At 40.1% G+C, this 18649-nt stretch overlaps 1 protein-coding gene across 1 annotated transcript in view; it reads right to left on the bottom strand.

Annotated features, from left to right (window-relative positions):
* Positions 1–18649, bottom strand: part of cpped1 (calcineurin-like phosphoesterase domain containing 1) — a 156824-nt gene that overhangs the window by 51352 nt on the left and 86823 nt on the right. The window contains exon 3 of the mRNA XM_080207007.1: positions 2497–2919. Within this exon, the coding sequence (XP_080063133.1) occupies positions 2497–2919 (423 nt within the window). The remainder of the gene's footprint in view (positions 1–2496; positions 2920–18649) is intronic.

Here is an 18649-nt window from a genome sequence, read left to right as displayed (position 1 = left end):
CACTGAATGTTTTTCTTTTGTTTGCCCCTTTAACTCTCTCGCTCACAGCTAGGGTTTGGGAAAAGGAAGTGGTCAGCAAGAGGAAAGAAACGTGAAAGAAGTGGTGAGTGGGAAGATTGGCAAGCAGGAAGGATGGAGAACAGGGGATCTGATTTTTGATTTGATTTATTATTGTCACATGTATTAGTATACATTGAGAAGTATTGTTTCCTGCGTACTTACAGACAAAGCATACCGTTTGTACAGAAGGAAAGGAAAGTGTGCAGAATGTAGTGTTACAGGAGTGGGAGGGGGTGAGTAGGAGATAAGTAGAAAAAGTTAAAAGTACGGTATTCACTTGGTGATTGGTACACAGCTATGTGTTTTTCTTTCATGATTTTGATGTCTTATGTAACAAGATACCTTAAAAATATAAATTACAGTGAATCCAGAAGTATTTTTAAAGTGCAGCGCAATTAATACTTTGCAATATCCCAATTGGCCCTCACTGTTTTTCTAACAAATACATGGGAGAGAAATATCAAAGTCAACCCAAGAACACAACATACAGAATATGTTAGTTTCCATTTCATATGAATGGTATTGAACTGGTAACTGTCCGTAGATTGGATGAAATCTGTCAGTTCCGCCTACCCACAGATTTGTGTGTTAACTTCTGATGCAAAGAATGATATTACTTTTTGTTCATCCATTTCATAAATTCCCCCCGTAATCAATTTCAAATTCATTTTCACCTTGAGTGTCAAAATCAACAATTTTATTAGCACTTGGAAGTAGAGATTTTGCAGCATGAATAAAATTGTATCACATATGTATGTAGTGCTCAGTGACGGAACAGATTTCAAATAATATGTCATAGGTATGAATTTTTTAAAATCTGCACTGTATGTTTTTTGCCAAATAAAATGCTGCCAATTAAATCCAAGGAACAAACCATTTTAATCTTTCCAACCAACATCATCTGAAATAACTCATACTCTGTTTCAGCTGTTAGCAAAGAGTCTTCCATGTGCACCTTTGTATAATTCATGTCACTCAGTGGGTAGTGGACACCTTTACCTATACTTCAATGCATTAAGATTTCCAAAGCACTGCACTATAGTTTTCATCTGTCTTTTCTCTGAACTCGCAAAAGATTAGGTAATTAATTGAAATCTTGTTATAATTTACAATTATGTTGGTGTGGACAGAATAGCTCCGGGATGCTGTAAAAGATGAAAGTAGTCACCTTGAGAATAGTAATCAAATACTATCTCGAATAAATCCTAAGACAGCCAGTAAAATGGAATCTAACAGACAGTCTGGTCCACAAAAATCAATATAATGCCCAGTTGGGGGAAATCATTATTACCAGTATGCTGTGATTCCCCACTGTTCCTTTAGCAGAAGGTAGTGATATCATATATACACTGGCTTTTACAGCTTCTGCTGTCTGTGCTGGCATCAACTTTATTAAATTTACATTAGTTTTAAAGTTATTCTAGTTCCCAGAAGACCCAAATCCATTAAAGAATCTGCTCATAAGTCATGAGTCTTTATTCAGATTTACCTTCCCTTTCTTTAAACTTTAAATTAACAAGCCTGTCAAAATTTATGTTACTTTGTACAAACCTAGCACCCTTGTCCATGTATCTCAAATGCATTTTAACCACTTACTGTTAATTAGGTCATCAACAATGCTCTTTGTTGCCTCTGATCTGACCCAATCTGCTCTCTTCACTGATCTGTTTTTCATAAATTGTTGCAAAAACAAATCTCCAGATCACAAGGACTTTTTTTTCAAATTAACATGTCAGAAGCTGGACACATCATTTTTTTTGTTTGAAGCAGTTCTTTCCATGAGAAATCAATCCCAAATATTAAGTGTGCAGCAACTACTTTACATTAAGCCCCCAAACCCTCTAGAATCAAATTTTCCAATTCCAGCCATGCTCATGAAAAGATGGGAAATCCCAGCCTGGGACGGCACTTAGAGATTCTGGGCATTTCCAGTCCAGGCCCTTAGGTTTTTTTTAATGAGTGCCACAAGTAGACTTACATTAATACTGCAATGAAGTTACTGTGAAAATCCCCTAGATGCCACACTCCGGTATCTGTTCGGGTACACTGAGGGAGAATTTAGCATGGCCAATGCACCTAACCAGCACGTTTTTTGGACTATAAGTAACTGGAACACCCGAAGGAAACCCACACAGATGTGGGGAGAACGTGCAGACTCCATACAGAGAGTGACCCAAACCGGAATTGAACACAGGTCCCTGCGGCTGTGAGGCAGCAGTGCTAACCACTGTGCCACCATGCAGCTGAGTCAAACAAAGAGCCTGCACAGGAGAGATGAGCATTCCCCACCTATAAATGACGGCGTGTACCTCAAGAATACTGTAAATTTTGCACAACCAAAGAGGAAGCATTTTCATTCAGATTTTTCAGATCTGAAGTCTTTTCTAGCCTATTAGTGAATGAACGTAATAATAGATGCTACACAAAAAAAAATACCTGCTTTTTCAAATCTCTGCAAAAGATCCAGCCGTTTTGACTTTTCCAGGTTAAAATAGTTATTCTCCTCGTCAGGACTCTGGAGAAATAGAGGGATGTGCTGGAACACAATCACGTGTTTGCTTTTTGACTGTTCAGCAGCAGCAAGTTGGTGATCCAACCACAGGTCATGGGCTTCTTTTAGTTCAGTGCAGTTGGAAGCATCTTGAAAAAACTGAGAGTTCAGCACAAGGAATAACACTCCCCCAACCCAGAAACTGAAGTAATCATCTCCCCAACTCTTGCAATATTCAGAAATTGTGTCTGGGGTAGGGGTGTTTCCTATATCATGGTTGCCACTGACGAACACCAATGGAATGCTAGGGTCAATGCCCTTCAGAACATGCTTGAGGTCAAATGTTTGCTCATCACGCAAAGGTGTACCTGAAAAATACAGAAAAGCCAGAAGTTATATGAGCTAATTTTCGTCTTAATTTAATTATATATTGTAAACCTGGAAATGAGAGAGCATTTTGACTAACTTCCATCAGTCTAGTAAATCTTGACATTCTGCAGTGGAGTAAGAAGGAAGTTGGCAAATGGGTCATCTCTCTCACTTTGCAATTGAGTTCAATGGCTGTTAAAATCAGGAGAGGTGTGTAGTGGCTGCTGACAGTTATAACACCCATTTTACCATATCAAAGTCAAAATTTATGTCTCTGCGTTTAACACCTACAGTGTCTTCAGAAGATGCAACCTCATTCTGAACTCACAAGCGGAAGAGCAGCAGGGAACCAGGTTTGGGACCAATGATGTGCACAGCCTGATTGTTGCCTGTGCAGTACATTCTGTATTTTTACACATCTGCAAGGGAACATTGGTTAGGCCACTCTGTCCATATGCTGGAGAACTAATAAGCTGTGCCACTATACTTACTTTACAGAATATTTTGTTTAATATTGTCTATTTAATCTGCACATGGTATACAGCTGCTGTAACACTTATAAAATTATCCAGCATACAAAATAGTTTTATAGCTTTAAAATGTAATACCACGTGTAATAACCCCAAGGGTTATGGGGAGAGGGCGGGAATGTGGAACTGAGCCACGACAGATCAGCCATGATCTTATTGAATGGCGGGGCAGGCTCGAGGGGCTAGATGGCCTATTCCTGCTCCTATTTCTTATGTTCTTATGTTATGTTCTTATGTTCTTACATTCGGAGCAAGTAGCTTTAAAATGCACATGAGCTGGAATTTTGCATTCAGAAATAGTAGACATATCTAATCATGAACTTTAAACTTCATATCTAATCATGAACTTTAAATTGATTAAACTCTTCCATAAAATATTCTTCCACTACAGAACATTTACACATTCCAGAAAGTAAAAACTGAACGAAGAGTATGGTGTTAAAAATGTATTTATGTTTGCTGCCAAAATTGATCTGTATCCTTCTTGGTCAATGTATTGTTACAGATTAAGTTACTCTTGCATTTTAACCAAAAACAGTTATTAGTTTAGCTGATTTCCATTACATAATTTAATTTTTTTTTCAAAAGTGATTATCTTAATAAGAACACTTTTTCCCAGGGCTCCAGAAGAATATTTTGCCAGTTAGAAATCTTTAATGTTTGCTTTTCCATCTAATACTGATTTTGTTTTCAAATAATTTTGCACTGTTTTTGTTCTAAAGTTATGATGAAAAATTATAAAACCATAAAATATGAGAGCAGAATTAGGCCATTCGGCCCATCAACTCTGCTCAGCCATTTGATCGTGGTTGATATGATTCTCATCCCCATTCTCCTGTCTTCTCCCAGTAACCTTTGATTCCCTTATAGATCAAGAACCTCTTTATCTCTGTCTTAAAGACACTCAATGACCTGGCCTCCACAGCCCTCTGTAGCAATGAGTTCCACAGATTCACCAACTGGCTGAAGAAATTCCTTTTCATCTCAGTTTTAAAGGAGCGTTGCTTCAATCTGAGGTTGTGCCCTCTGGTTCTAGTCTCTCTCACTAGTGGAAACATCCTCTCCACATCACTCTATCCAGGCCTGTCAGTATTCTGTAAGTTTCAATTCGATCACCCCCTCATTCTTCTTTACATTCTTCAGTTGCAATGCAATATATGTCATGGCTGTGAATATTTTTTTAAATCATCGGTTCCATCCATATTCTCACCTCACCCAACGTCTGTAACTTTCTTCCTCATGCACCTGCTAGTTTTCAAACTGCAGTCTTCTCAGTTCTTAGTCCAAGTACTGACAGCAGGACGTTAAACCTCCTGAGTCCTACTTTCTGGAGCCTTCACCCCATACTATATTTAAAAATCTTCAAAGCCACCATTTCATCAAATCTTTCAGTCGCCCTCCTAATTTCTCTATCTGCAGCTTGGTGCTCATTCGAGTCTATATTTCTAATTTCTCTCCCTCACCCTGTCACCCCACAGTGTAAAGTACCTCAAGGTATATTTTGCTTCCCAGTTATTAGGTAACTGTCACTTTTCAAGAAGGGAGGGAGGCAAAAAGCAGAAATCTATGGGCCAGTTCACCCAACATCTGTCAGAAGGAAATTGCATGAATCTACTAAGTAAGGAAGGTACAGCAGAATCCTAAGAAAACCATAATGGGATCAGGAAGACAAAAAAATGGTATTTCATTAAAAGATTAGAGTTCTTTGAGGATGTAACAAGCAACACAAGTAAGGGGAACTCTGTAGGTGTGGTGTATTTGATTTCCAAAAGGTATTTGATAAGGTACCACATCAAAGGTTGCTACAGAGAAAAAGGCTCACAGCATGGGGGTAACAGAGCAGGGATAAGAGTCCTTTTCAGTGTGGTAAGCTATAGTAGGTTTGGAGTTCCACAGGGATTAGTTTTGGGATCTCAACTATTTACAATCTATATCAACTTGTGGTGGGTAAATTGTTGGAAGGTATTTTGAGAGACAAGATCTACAGGCATTTAGAGAAGCAAGGACTGATTAATGACAGTCAGCGTGGGTTTATCAGTGGAAAATCATCTCTCACAAATTTGACTGAGTTTTTCGAAGGGGTAACCAAGAAGTTAGATGAGGGCAGTGTAGTTGATGTTGTCTATCATGGACTTTAGCTGGGCCTTTGACAAGGTGCTGCATGGTAGGTTGTTGCATAAGGTTAAATTTCACAGGATCCAGGTTGAGGTATCTAAATGGATATAAAATTGGCTTCTCGACAGAAGCCAGAGGGTGGTTGTAGAGGGTTGTTTTTCAAACTGGAGGCCTGTGACCAGTGGTGTGCCTCAGGGGTCAGTGCTGGGTCCACTGTTATTTGTCATTTATATTAATGATTTGGATGAGAATATAGGAGGCATGGTTAGTATAGTTTGCAGATGACACTAAGGTTGGTGGCATAGTGGACAGTGAAGAAAGTTATCTCCAATTGCAACAGGATCTTGATCAATTGGGCCAATGGGCTGACAAATGGCAGATGGAGTTGAATTTTGACAAATGAGAGGTGATGCATTTTGGTAGATTGAAACAGGACAGGACTTGCTCAGTTAATGGTAGGGCACTGGAGAGAGTTACAGAACAAAGAGATCTAGGGGTACATGTTCATAGCTCCTTGAAAGTGAAGTCACAGGTGGACAGAGTGATGAAGAAGGCATTTGGCATGCTTGGTTTCATTGGTCAGAAAACTGAATACAGGAGTTGGAATGTCTTGTTGAAGTTGTACAAGATATTGGTATGGCCGCATTTGGAATACTGTGCGCAATTCCGCTCACCCTATTATATAGAGGATATTATTAAACTAGAAAGAGTACAGAAAAGATTTACTAGGATGCTACCAGGATTTGAGGGATTGAGTTATAAGGAGAGGCTGAATAGACTGGGACTTTTTTCTCTGGAGTGTAGGAGGCGGATGGGTGATCTTATAGAGATCTATAAAATAATGAGGGGCAAAGATCAGCTAGATAGTCAATATCTTTTCCCAAAGGTACAGGAGTCTAAAACTAGAGGGCATAGGTTTAAGGTAAGAATGTCCAATTTTTTCACATAGAGGATGGTGAGTGTCTGGAACAAGCTGCCACAGGTAGTAGTAGAGGTGGATACAATTTTGTCTTTTAAAGAGCATTTAGATAGTTACATGGGTACGATGGGTATAGAGGGATATGGGCTAAATGCGGGCAATTGGGAATAGCTTAGGGGTTTCAAAAAAGAAAGGGCGGCATGGATAAGTTGGACTGAAGGGCCTGTTTCCATGCTGTAAATCTCTATGACTCAATGACTTGGACAAAGGGACTGAATGAATGGCAGCTGAATTGCTGATGACAACAGGATAGAAAGGAAAGAAAGTTGTCAAGAGCAGATAAAGATTCTACAAAGGGATAAATGATTGAGTGAGTGAATTATTGTGCAAAGATTTGGCAGATGGAGTTTACTGTGGGAAAAAGTTAACTTGACAGCTTTGGCAGGAAGAATAGGAAAGTAAAATGCTATTTAAAGGACAGGGGTTGCAGAACTCAGTGATCTAGAGGGATCTAGATGTCCTAGTAAATGAATCACAGAAGGTTAGTATGCAGGTACAGCTAGTGATTAGGAAGACCAGCAGATTTACAGTAGCAATGTGGATACAAATTTGACAAAATAATAACAATCAGACAGTAATGGTAAGTGGATATTTTTAATGGTGTTCCCCAGGGGGTCTGTACTGGGACCCTTGCTTTTCCTGACATATATTAATGATCAACAGCTTGCTGTGCAGAGCATAGTTTCAAGTTGGTGAAGTGGGCAGATAGGTGGCAAACAAAGTTGAATGTGGAAAAGTGTGGCGTGGTTCATTTTGGCAGAAGGAACAGAGAGAGACTATATAAAATAAAGGATAAAATTCTTAAGGGAGTGCTGGAGCAGAGGAAAATGGGTCTATATGTGCATAGATCACTAAAGGTGGCAGGACAGATGGAGAGAGCAATTAATGAAGTATATAGTATTCAGGACTTTATTAATGAACAGAGTATAAGAGCAAGAAGATTATGCTGAACTTATACAATACCAGTTAGACCACAGCTGGGGCATTGTGTACAGTTCTGGGCACCAGAAGGATGTGAACACATTGGATAGATTGCAAGTTTACAAAAATGGTTCCAGAGATGCAAAACTTCAGTTATTACAATAGAGGTTGAGTCAGTTTTCCTTGGAGAGAAGAACGCTGAGGAGATTTCATAGGGGTGTTCAAAATCATGAGGGAGCTGGAAAGAGTAGACAGGGAGAAACTGCTCCCGCTCAGAAAAGAATCAAGAATGAGAGGGCACCAATTTAAGTGATTTGCAAAAGAAGCAAATGTGATGGAATGCTGTTTGGAATTATGGTGGAGGCAGGTTTAATTGAGGCATTCAAGAAGGCATTAGATGATTAGTGGAAAATAAATAACGTGTTGCGGTGCGGGGAAAACGCAGGAGACCCACACTAAGTCATGATGCTTATTTGCAGAGCTGGTGCAGACAGGATAGGCAAAGTGACCTTCTCCTGCACCGTAACAATTCTGTGATTACTTACCTGAATAGTTACACAGAAAAATCCTAGTCTTACTCCTGGGTAACTCTAGAATTGACTCCTCGATCACATACAATGAATTACTCCCAAACTGACCTGACTACCTGTCAACCACATTAATCCTAACCAACCCGAATACCACTCCCCACCTAGAGCCAGAAATTAGAGCCCGTCATTTTAGGAATGAAATCAGGAAACACGAGGTGTCATGTAAGTTCTAAACTCTCTTCTGCAAATTGCAATTGATGCCAGATAAAAAGTAGACAGTAGAAAAACTTGATGCCCTTTTTCACAAAGGGAAAAGACAATGTTGTGAAGGAGAATACTGAGATACAGGCTATTAGACTAGACAGGATTGAGGTTCATAAGGAGGAGATGTTAACAATTCTGGAAAGTATGAAAATAGATAAGTCCTCTGGGCTGGATGGGATTTATCCTAGGATTCTCTGGGAGGCTAGGGAGAAGATTGCAGAGCCTTTGGCTTTGATCTTTAGGTCATCATTGACTACAGGAATAGTGCCAGGAGACTGGAGGATAACAAGTGTTGTCCCCTTGTTCAAGAAGGGGAGTAGAGACAACCCTGGTAATTATAGACCAGTGAGCCTTACTTCTGTTGTGGGCAAAATTTTGGAAAGGATTATAAGATATAGGATTTATAATCATCTAGAAAGGAATAATTTGATTAGGGATAGTCAACACGGTTTTGTGAAGGGTAGGTCGTGCCTCACAAACCTTATTGAGTTCTTTGAAAAGGGGACCAAAGGGGTGGATGAGGGTAAAGCAGTTGATGTGGTGTATTTGAATTTCAGTAAAGGTTCCCCACGGTATGCTATTGCAGAAGATATGGAGGCATGGGATTGAGGGTGGTTTAATGGTGTGGATCATAAATTGGCTAGCTGTAAGAAGACAGAGGGTGATAGTTGATGGGAAATGTTCATCCTGGAGTTCAGTTACTAGTGGTGTACCGCAAGGATCTGTTTTGGGGCCACCGCTGTTTGTCATTTTTATAAATGACCTGGATGAGGGTGTAAAAGGATGGGTTAGTAAACTTGCGGATGACACTAAAGTCGGTGGAGTTGTGGACAGTGCGGAAGGATGTTGCAGGTTACAGAGGGACATAGATAAGCTGCAGAGCTGGGCTGAGAGGTGGTAAATGGAGTTTAATGCAGAAAAATGTGAAGTGATTCACTTTGGAAGGAGTTACAGGAATACAGAATACTGGGCTAATGGTAAGTTACTTGGTAGTGTGGATGAGCAAAGAGATCTTGGTGTCCATGTGCATAGATCGCTGAAAGTTGGCACCCAGGTTGATAGGGTTGTTAGGAAGACGTACAGTGTGTTAGCTTTTATTGGTAGAGGTATTGAGTTTAGAAGCCATGAGGTCATGTTGCAGCTATACAAAACTCTGGTGTGACTGCACTTGGAGTATTGTGTACAGTTCTGGTCGCCGCATTATAGGAAGGAAGTGGAAGCATTAGAAAGAGTGCACAGGAGATTTACCAGGATGTTGCCTGATATGGTGAAGGTCTTATGAGGAAAGGCTGAGGGATTTGAGGCTGTTTTCGTTAGAGAGAAGAAAGTTAAGAGGTAAATTAACAGAGGCATATAAGATGATCAGAGGATTAGATAGGGTGGACATTTTTCCTTGGATGGAGATGACTAGCACAAGGGGACATTGCTTTAAATTGAGGGGTGATAGATATAGGACAGATATCAGAGGTAGATTCTTTACTCAGAGAGTAGTAAGGGTGTGGAATGCCCTGCCTGCAGCAGTAGTGGACTCGCTGACATTAAAGGCATTTAAATGGTCATTGGGTGAACATATGGATGATACTGGAATAGTGTAGATTAGATGGGCTTTAGATTGGTTTCACAGGTCGGCGCAACATTGAGGGCCGAAAGGTCTGTACTGCGCTGTAATGTTCTATGTTCTAAGTTGTAAATTTTAAAGCTGAGATTGAAAGGTAGTAAGGGATATAAGGAAAAGGTGAATATATGGAATTAGATCACATATCAGTCATGGTCACGTTGAATGACGAAAAGAGGCTGTAGCAGTAAAAGGCCTAGATCCATTCGCATGCTCTCATGAAATAATTAAATTTAAGTCATGTAACAGCAAACACATTCAACTGCATTCCAATATCCGTTAAATTTGTCCATTTGATGGTGTTTCTGTTTCCTTTGACGCAGCCCCTCATTCACCTGAAGCAGGGGAGGAATGGGTTAAATTAAAAGCTGAAGATATGCCCGCAAACATACGCTCCAGTCTCCTGAAATGTTGTGCACTGTGTGCAGAAAGTGCACAATTATCATTCTGACAGGCAGGAACTTTAAGCTGGCAGCCTGTTTCTCTATGCTTCTCTATCATCTTTCCTTGATTGCACTCACCAATTACCTTTCATAATGATCATGTTATGCATGCTTTATTTAAATCCTCAGAGGACAATGCTAGTATTTTTGGCTGAGGTAAAAATAAAAAATCAAAAGTTCAAGATTCAATCCGGAGGTGCTTGGCACCAAGTCACTTTACTCTGGTAAAATACTTTTCTAATCTTCTGGATCCTTTGGAAAGTTGTGCCAGGCCAATGCCAATTCTCCTTCTATTCCTGTCCCAGTGAACAGACATTTAACCTATGTTCAGCTGTCTGTGGAATCAGACAGATATCCACCCCCCTCTATGTTACCACAGATTGAATATATACTGCCACCCCATCAAGCTACCACCTTATTGACATCCACTTGCCTTACCCATTAATTCATTCATCCATTCACATTCACTAATATTCACACTGGACAATTAAACTTCCCTTATAGAAGCTGGTCCCATAAAAAGGGAGCATACTTTGTCCTCTATCCAGCCCCCCTTTCATCGGATGGCACACACCGCATTTCTGAAGAAGCTAGGCTTAGAAGATCCAGGTGTGGTGAAGTAGGAGCAGAGTGGTGATATGATCCAGGCCAGAAACACTAAGGCTGTCTTATTTGATTTTGATCCTGCAGCATTTAAGGACCTGCGATGTATTTCCAAGTCAAGATTGTGTGTGACTAGGAGTGGAACATATAGGTGGTGTTCCAATGCCCCTGCTGCCTTTGTTGCTATAGGTAATAGAGATTGTGGGTTGGAAGGGACTGTCAAAGCATGTTTAGCAAGTTGCAGTGCATTTTGTGTATTACGCACTGGTGCAATAAGTGAATATTTAAAGTTGTTCTAATGTTACTGCTGCCCATTCATTCATTTTTCCTGACTCCAGGAAAGGCATACTAATTTGCCGACCGACAAAAAGTGAACAATTTACAGCCAAGCTGCCTGCTATGGAATTGAATAGAATAACAGAATATCAATAGCTACAAAACCTAAGACAATCAAATTTCTGTCACAGGTATATCTGGGCATTTGATTCTCAGATAGCAGTGAATACCAATGTTGTTTAAGTGAAAGCTGCACTTGGACAATGCAAAAGACTGCAATAAATGGCTAGTGTTTTCAAGGCAAAATGCTAGGGAAACCTCTTTGCATTTGTTTTCAAACACTTCATATAATTCCAACTGTTTTGACATGTTATTGCAGTAATTAAAATGATGCTTCACTCTTTTTGGAACAAGAAAGATTTACTTAATGCTTAATTAAAATACCTTCAGCCAGTGAGACTTTTCCAAGTACTTGTATTTGATTACACAATAAACCACTGTGAAAAAACAAATCAACTAATTTGCATTCATGGAATGTCCCTGAGGTAAGCTATAGCACTGCAGCCTGCAATATAAATAGATATTTTCAAACCACCATTCAAATATTTTAATCATAACGCTGTTTAACTATATAACTGAAAATGAAGGATAACAGGTGGAACATTAAAAACATTTGGATTGTTATCTTGAGCGAAAGTGAATAGCAAACTGCCACAATTCCTGCTCTGCACATACTATAGTGCAACTGCACTTCAAAAGCACTTCATTGATGGTAAAACTCTTTGGGATAACTCGAGGTTGTAAAAGGCACAAATAAATGCAAGGCTTATGTTCCAAAATATTAATCAGATTTATTATCATGTGAGAACAGTGATGTGGAAACAGTTAGCTCAAAGAAGGTAAACAGTATAAAGAGCATAAAGGAATGCTTGCTAGAGAAAGATCTCTGGCCATCAAAAAATATATGAAAGTCTGGATTCAAAAGAGGGACAAAAATATATCTTCAGGATAGCAGCTGCGAGAGACAGGTTAACAAAAGATGTGGGAAATGTACGTTCACGAGGATGAAATCAAGGAGAGGTGGGGGCGATACACTTACTGGTTATGAATGAAAAAGACCAGAGAACAAAGCAGAAAAGGCAGCTGCAAATTGAGGATCAACAACTAGCATAAATCAGAAAGACATCAGAATAACACTGAAACACTCACTAGCAGTGAGCTTGCACAAGCCAGTGACAGAGAAAGACTGCAGCCTGAATGAGTTTCAGACAGAGTGAGGGTATCAGGAATTTAGAGCCGATTGGGAATTCAGTGCTGCGGGGAAAGAAGTGCTCATCTTCAGGAGGACTAGAGAGGCGGACCTGCGAGGGAGACTTGAGGGCAGGTGAGGGTTGAAAGAAATTGAATTGTGCCATCATAGCCAGCGGTTAAATGATTGGCTGGTGACTGGTAAGTAGTTTTCCCTATTTTCTCTTTTATTATCTTGGCATTGTCAATTGTTCGCAAAACCCATCTGGTTCACTAAGTTCTTTTAGGGAAGGAAATCTGCCGTCCTCACACAGCCTGTCCCACATGTGATTCCAGAGCTACTGTAATGTGGTTGACTTTCAACTGCCTTCGGGCAACAAATGCTGGCCAGCCAGGGACGTCCATGTCCCACAGATGAATTAAAAAAAAAACCTCCTCTCTTACCTCCTGTCCTATCTTTCCTATAGCATTTGTACTGTGGAACATTGAGGCACCAATCCTGCCCCTCCATTAGCTATGTTTCAGTAATAGCTATAATATCCCAGTCCCATGTACCCATCCATTGCAGCAGACCAAGGACAGGCATGTGGGCATGGGAACAGGATCGTGTGTTAAAATGGCAAGCTATGGGAAGGTCAGAGTCCTGATTGTGTATAGACTGAAAGTGCTCAACAAAGCGATTGCCCAGCCTACATCTGGTCTCTCCAAAATAGAGCAGTGAATGCAACAGACCAAACTGAAAGAAGTGCAAGTAAAACACTGCTTAATCTATAATGAGTGTTTACCAAAACGCAATGTTCCAGTGGAGCTCAACACAAACTGGAGGAAAAGCATCTCATCTTCCGGATCGGCATATTATAGCCTTCTGGTCTCAACATCGAATTCAATAACTTCAGATGATTAGCTCTACCCCACCTCAAACCCTTTGTTTTCATTTTAATTAATTTTTAACTGTCCTCTATCTTTTATTTCTTTTACTGTCTTTATTTTTCTTTCCTCCCCACTGTTTCCTCCCTTTTTTTCAGCTTTTCTCCCACTTTGCTTCCCTTTTCCCCCTTTTTCTAATTTACCTCTCTCCTACCTATCTCCCCCCTCCCCCCAAATCTTCATCTGTCACAGTTTACCTTCTGATTTCAGCTTCTCTGCTGTTTAGCCATTCACATCTTCTATTTTCTCGGTGGATTGCCATTAGCACCTCTTAGCCTTTCCCCTTGGCTCTGGTTCATCTTTCATTCCCTCATCCATTTTCCATGCCTTTTATCTTTGACAAAGGGACATCTGGGCTTGAAACATTAGCTCTTTTCTCTCCTTACAGATACTGCTGGATTTTCCAGCATTTTCTCTTTTCAAAATCGATACTTTCTATCACAGTATACTCCATGTTATTTCTTCCAATTATCCAATCAGAGCTAACGAGTTGCTTAATTTCCATTTCCATTCTTCCATCTTCTTGCCACCACTGATAATAAGAACATAAGAAATAGGAGCAGGAGTAGGCCATCTGGCCCTTCGAGCCTGCCCCGCCATTCAATAAGATCATGGCTGATCTGTCGTGGCTCAGTTCCACATTCCCGCCCTCTCCCCATAACCCTTAATCCCCTCTCTTATCAGAAACCCATCAACCCGCGTCTTAAAAATATTTAGCGAGGTAGCCTCCACCACTTCAATGGGCAGAGAATTCCAGAGATTCACCACCCTCTGAGTGAAGAAGTTCTTCCTCAACTCCGTTCTAAACCGCCCCCCCTTTATCTTGAGGCTGTGCCCCCTAGTCCTACTGTCCTTTCTGAGCGGGAAGAGTCTTTCCACCTCTATCCTACCCATCCCATTCATCATCTTATACGTCTCAATGAGATCTCCCCTCATTCTTCTAAACTCTAACGAGTACAAGCCTAGTTTATTCAGCCTCGCCTCATAGCTCAACCCCCTCAACTCCGGCATCAGCCTAGTAAACCTCCTCTGCACTCCCTCCAAGGCCAAAATATCCTTGCGTAAGTACAGCGCCCAAAACCCAGTTACTTGAAACTACTCACTTTCTCTAAGTCTTTACCATGGGGGGAATTTTCTCATCCCACCTACCACGGGAATCGGAGCGTTCGTTAACCTCATGGTGAAAGTCTGTTGACCTCGGGCAGGATTTTCCAGTTTTAGGGTGAGTGTGGCCAGAAAATCCTGGCAATAATCTTTCCACTCTAACTATCTTTCCTAGGCTCAAACTGACAGTCCAAAAATTGGGCCTTTAGTTTACTGATCTTCAAACCCTTGCCTTCCAGCAATTTTCTCCAGATACCTGGTCATATTTTCAGCCTCTCCACCTAAATGTCTTCTGCAAATATTATTGATCATGATATTTCCTGTCTCACTTGGTCAGTTAGAACTTCCACGGCAATCAAGAGGAGGAAGGGGCTCAGTGCCAATCCAACTTAGGCTTCAAAACTTTCATTCGTTGCTTCATATTCTTGTCTGACAGTCCTCCTGCACACTCTCTGTACTTCTCAGGGGCTCCATGGATTCTAGCACATCTCCAGACTTCTTCCCTAGACAATTAGTCATTAGCCCTCTCCAGCTCGACTGAATATAATTCTTCATGTTGCATTCCCAATGCTCCTCTATCACTTGTCACAAACCAGAAATGGGATTGATGGCGCTTCTTCCAGGCATAAATCTGAGCTGAGCTCATGAGAGGTCATAGTTCTAAGATAAAAAGTGACAGATTTAAAACAGAGATGAGGAGAAATTCTTTCTCTCAAAGGGTTGTGAATCTGGAATTCATGACCCCAGAGTGTGGTGGATGCTGGGTCATTGAGTAAATTTAAGGAGGAGATATACAGATTTTTAATTAGAAATGGGTTGAAGGGTCACAGAGAACGGGCAGAAAAGTGGAGTTGAGACTGAGACAAGATCAGCCATGATCGCACTGAATAGTGGAACAGGCTCAAGAGGCTGAATTGCCTACTCCTGCTCCCAGTTCTTTTCTGTTTTCACTATTTTTCTGAGTCTCTAGTGCAAGACTTTTGCTCCATCTTGAAGTTGTGTTATGAGTTTAATTTCTCTGTACTTTCTGCAATCTTGAATGTCTGCCCTTTTCTTTTTAATATTGCTTTGCCCTCAGGCCTTGGGATTTTCTCTCATTATAACACAATGAGTGGTTTGTGAAGGACCAGGACTTTACATTCACTTAGGTAGATACATACTTAAAAGTCAGAGAGTACTTGAAGATCTCTTAAATAGTGCTGGAGGGGTGCTTTCTGACAATGAATTCATGTTCAGATGTGCAAGATTAAGAGGTAGAATTAGCTGGAATATTGACGTCCAAAATGACAGTGGACACCAAATCAGTTGTATAAGACTGACATCCTGAACTGGTGACTTTACATGTTTCAGCATGTTCACTGCATCTACTGAATGCCCTCACTAATACAGTGTCCTGCACAACTTACTCATATTTGCCCCATCCCATTTTTGACCTCAATCACCATCCACAGCATCCAAACACGATTCTTTCTTGCCACAGATAAAGTCACAAGATTTAGACTGTGCATAGAAATCAAGCAAGGTGGGGGCAATTCTCATATTTAACCTTATGGGACATTTTGGTATAACCATAAGAATTCTTCCATGCAGTCCACAACTGAAAACCAAAACTAAAATACAGGAGCTCAGCAGTTCAACCTTTGGAGTCTAGCTATGTTCCATGTTCTTCCTTGATCGCTATCTCCATGGACCTTTTAAAATCTATAAATTTTAGGTCAAATAAAAATATTTCCAAAGAACCCATTAGTTTGAGACTTAAGACTGACTTAGCTGAACATCTGTGATGAGTATAATATATTCACAGTTACAGCACCCTGCTTTATAATTTCATCAGGTTGAAACCTTTCAAAGATTTAAAAAAATTGTGCTGTATTAGTGTAAAGTCCATCAATCAACATTTTTTTTTACACATTTTGTTGATTCTGACATCCAAAAGGTGAAATGTAAATCAATTTGAGATTGTATTCAATTATCACACGCTTGGAGTCTGCTGTTAACGTCAGTATCTTGACAACTTTAGCCTGAGCTGAAAACACACCGTTGGTTTATTTAGGCATAAAGGATCTATCTCTGAAAGGATGAAAGCAATTTTGTTTATCTGCCCACCAGGTGTTTATGATTACAATGTAGCTTTAACCTTCTTGAATGATTTTTCTCTGGATAAACACTGCAGAGCTTTTTTATAAAGTAGAGCAATGCCTTAAGAGTACTGAAATTTTTTTTAAAATTAGCAATCTTTTCATTCTTCTCTGCTCCTTTTTGATTTTCCGCTCTGGGAAACATAAAAACACTTTCTAGAGCTGAGGGCATGGAAAGAACACCCAATCGGAGATGTGGAACAGTAATCTTGGCTGCAGATTTAATTCCTCACTTTGAGAAACTCAATGATGCTTGATGTTTCCTTCCAACCCCAAATCCGAAATTGTAAAACTATCTGGGAATTTTTGGGTGTAAATCTCCCAACCTGTTGTGCTGAGTTTATAGTCTGAACATATGTTTTAAAGAGGATTCAGTTTTCGAAGTTTAGAAACTCTATCAAAACCAACTGTTGCTGCTTCGGCTAAAGACAAAAGGTGTAATTTTCCCATTGGGCCCACCATGGGAATCACAGCGGGCAGGACACAAACCATGCGAAGGTCCAATAACCTTGGGCAGGATTTTCTGGTCTTGGAAATGGACTCAAGATATCCCCACCTTTTTTCAAAATTCTAAATTAATATAATCCCAGCACCACACAGCCTTAAGTTTAAGACTTACTTTTTTAAAATGGAAGAAAGGTATTTGTCCTCCAAAATGCAGAAAAGATTCTGTGGAAGAGGGCAGATCAGTCTTGAAAAAGTAAGACCATGTGGCCTCTTCACTACTTCCCCACTGTTTGTGCCAGCAAGTAATCATGTTACTTGTTTAGCACCACAGGGGAATATAAAATAGCTTCTACATCAACATTAAGCTATTCACTAGCTCCAATTACATAAGTGTACTTGCTTGTCTGCGTGACTTCTTCCCAGTTTCTCCAGGCAAACTACACGGGTGTCCATACTCCCATCCATCACAACCCTCTCCTCCTCAGTCTTCAACAGTGATAATAATAATTGTGTTGCATCCAAGCAGTTTTTGACCCAGTATCTCCCCATTACCTCAGCGGTGTCCCTAACTTAACTAACTGCGGAGGGCAGAATATTAGCTTTCGGCAAGACCTCAGCCACATTAATTATAGGGCAACAGTTACCGTAGGAGGCAACTTTCGTTTACAGATTAATTTGTGTATATTTAGTGCTCAGGTCATAATGACCCTATTTCTCTAAAAGAGCTGAAAAGTGGTAAATTAATCCTTGATACGTAAACAGTGACTGGAGGAGGTTATGACAGATTTACTTGCACTAAAATGGTGGCGCTGATGAACTCACGTCATTTGATTCTTAAGTCATTGTATGTGAAAAATGACATAAACAATTTTGCAATGTATGTAAAAGAAACTCTTGGCATTTGGATGTTGCAACAGAACACAAATTAAAATCATGCATGATATCTGATGTAACCTATTAATTGTCTCTGTGTTCACAGATGTCCACTTATATAGTGTCTTTGTGGGCACAGGGCATCCCAAAACACTTCAAAGCCATTTACTATGACCACAGCAGATGGTAATTACTGAGCAAACCAAATCCCAGAGTGAAACTTGACTCACAGGCCATACCATTTTTTATTCAGAAAATAAGAAGAAAACATCCTAATCTCAGCAGCAAAAAGTCAGCAACACTTTTGGGACTTTAAAAATTGAAATTAACAGGTTAATAAACAAGAAGGAAAGAAAACTTAAGCACACATGATTACAGTTACACAGATAAAATTAATCTTACAAAACATTCCCTACAAAAGTTTCCTATTTGGTTAGACGCACAAGTAAATACTTTCCAGGCAACATTCCCTTCTAGACGTTCAACTAGAAAAATCAAGTTAAATTACCCAAGATAAGGCTCTCTCTCTCTCACCATTTCCATAGCCTGACGATACATAGGTCAGGCTTTTGTTTGTTTCTGTAGCTAATTATTCCTGGAACAGATCACTACTCTGTACCAGGGGCTTTACAGATTGAGGGGCATAGCCAACTAAGGGGTGATTTAGTGTAGTTAATCTACCTAATATGCACATCTTTGGACTATGGGAGGAAACT

The sequence above is a fragment of the Carcharhinus amblyrhynchos genome, chromosome 18, assembly GCF_965287045.1.
Source record: "Carcharhinus amblyrhynchos chromosome 18, sCarAmb.v2.hapA, whole genome shotgun sequence".
Lineage (NCBI taxonomy): Eukaryota > Metazoa > Chordata > Chondrichthyes > Carcharhiniformes > Carcharhinidae > Carcharhinus > Carcharhinus amblyrhynchos.
This window is presented reverse-complemented; position numbering and strand designations above follow the sequence as displayed.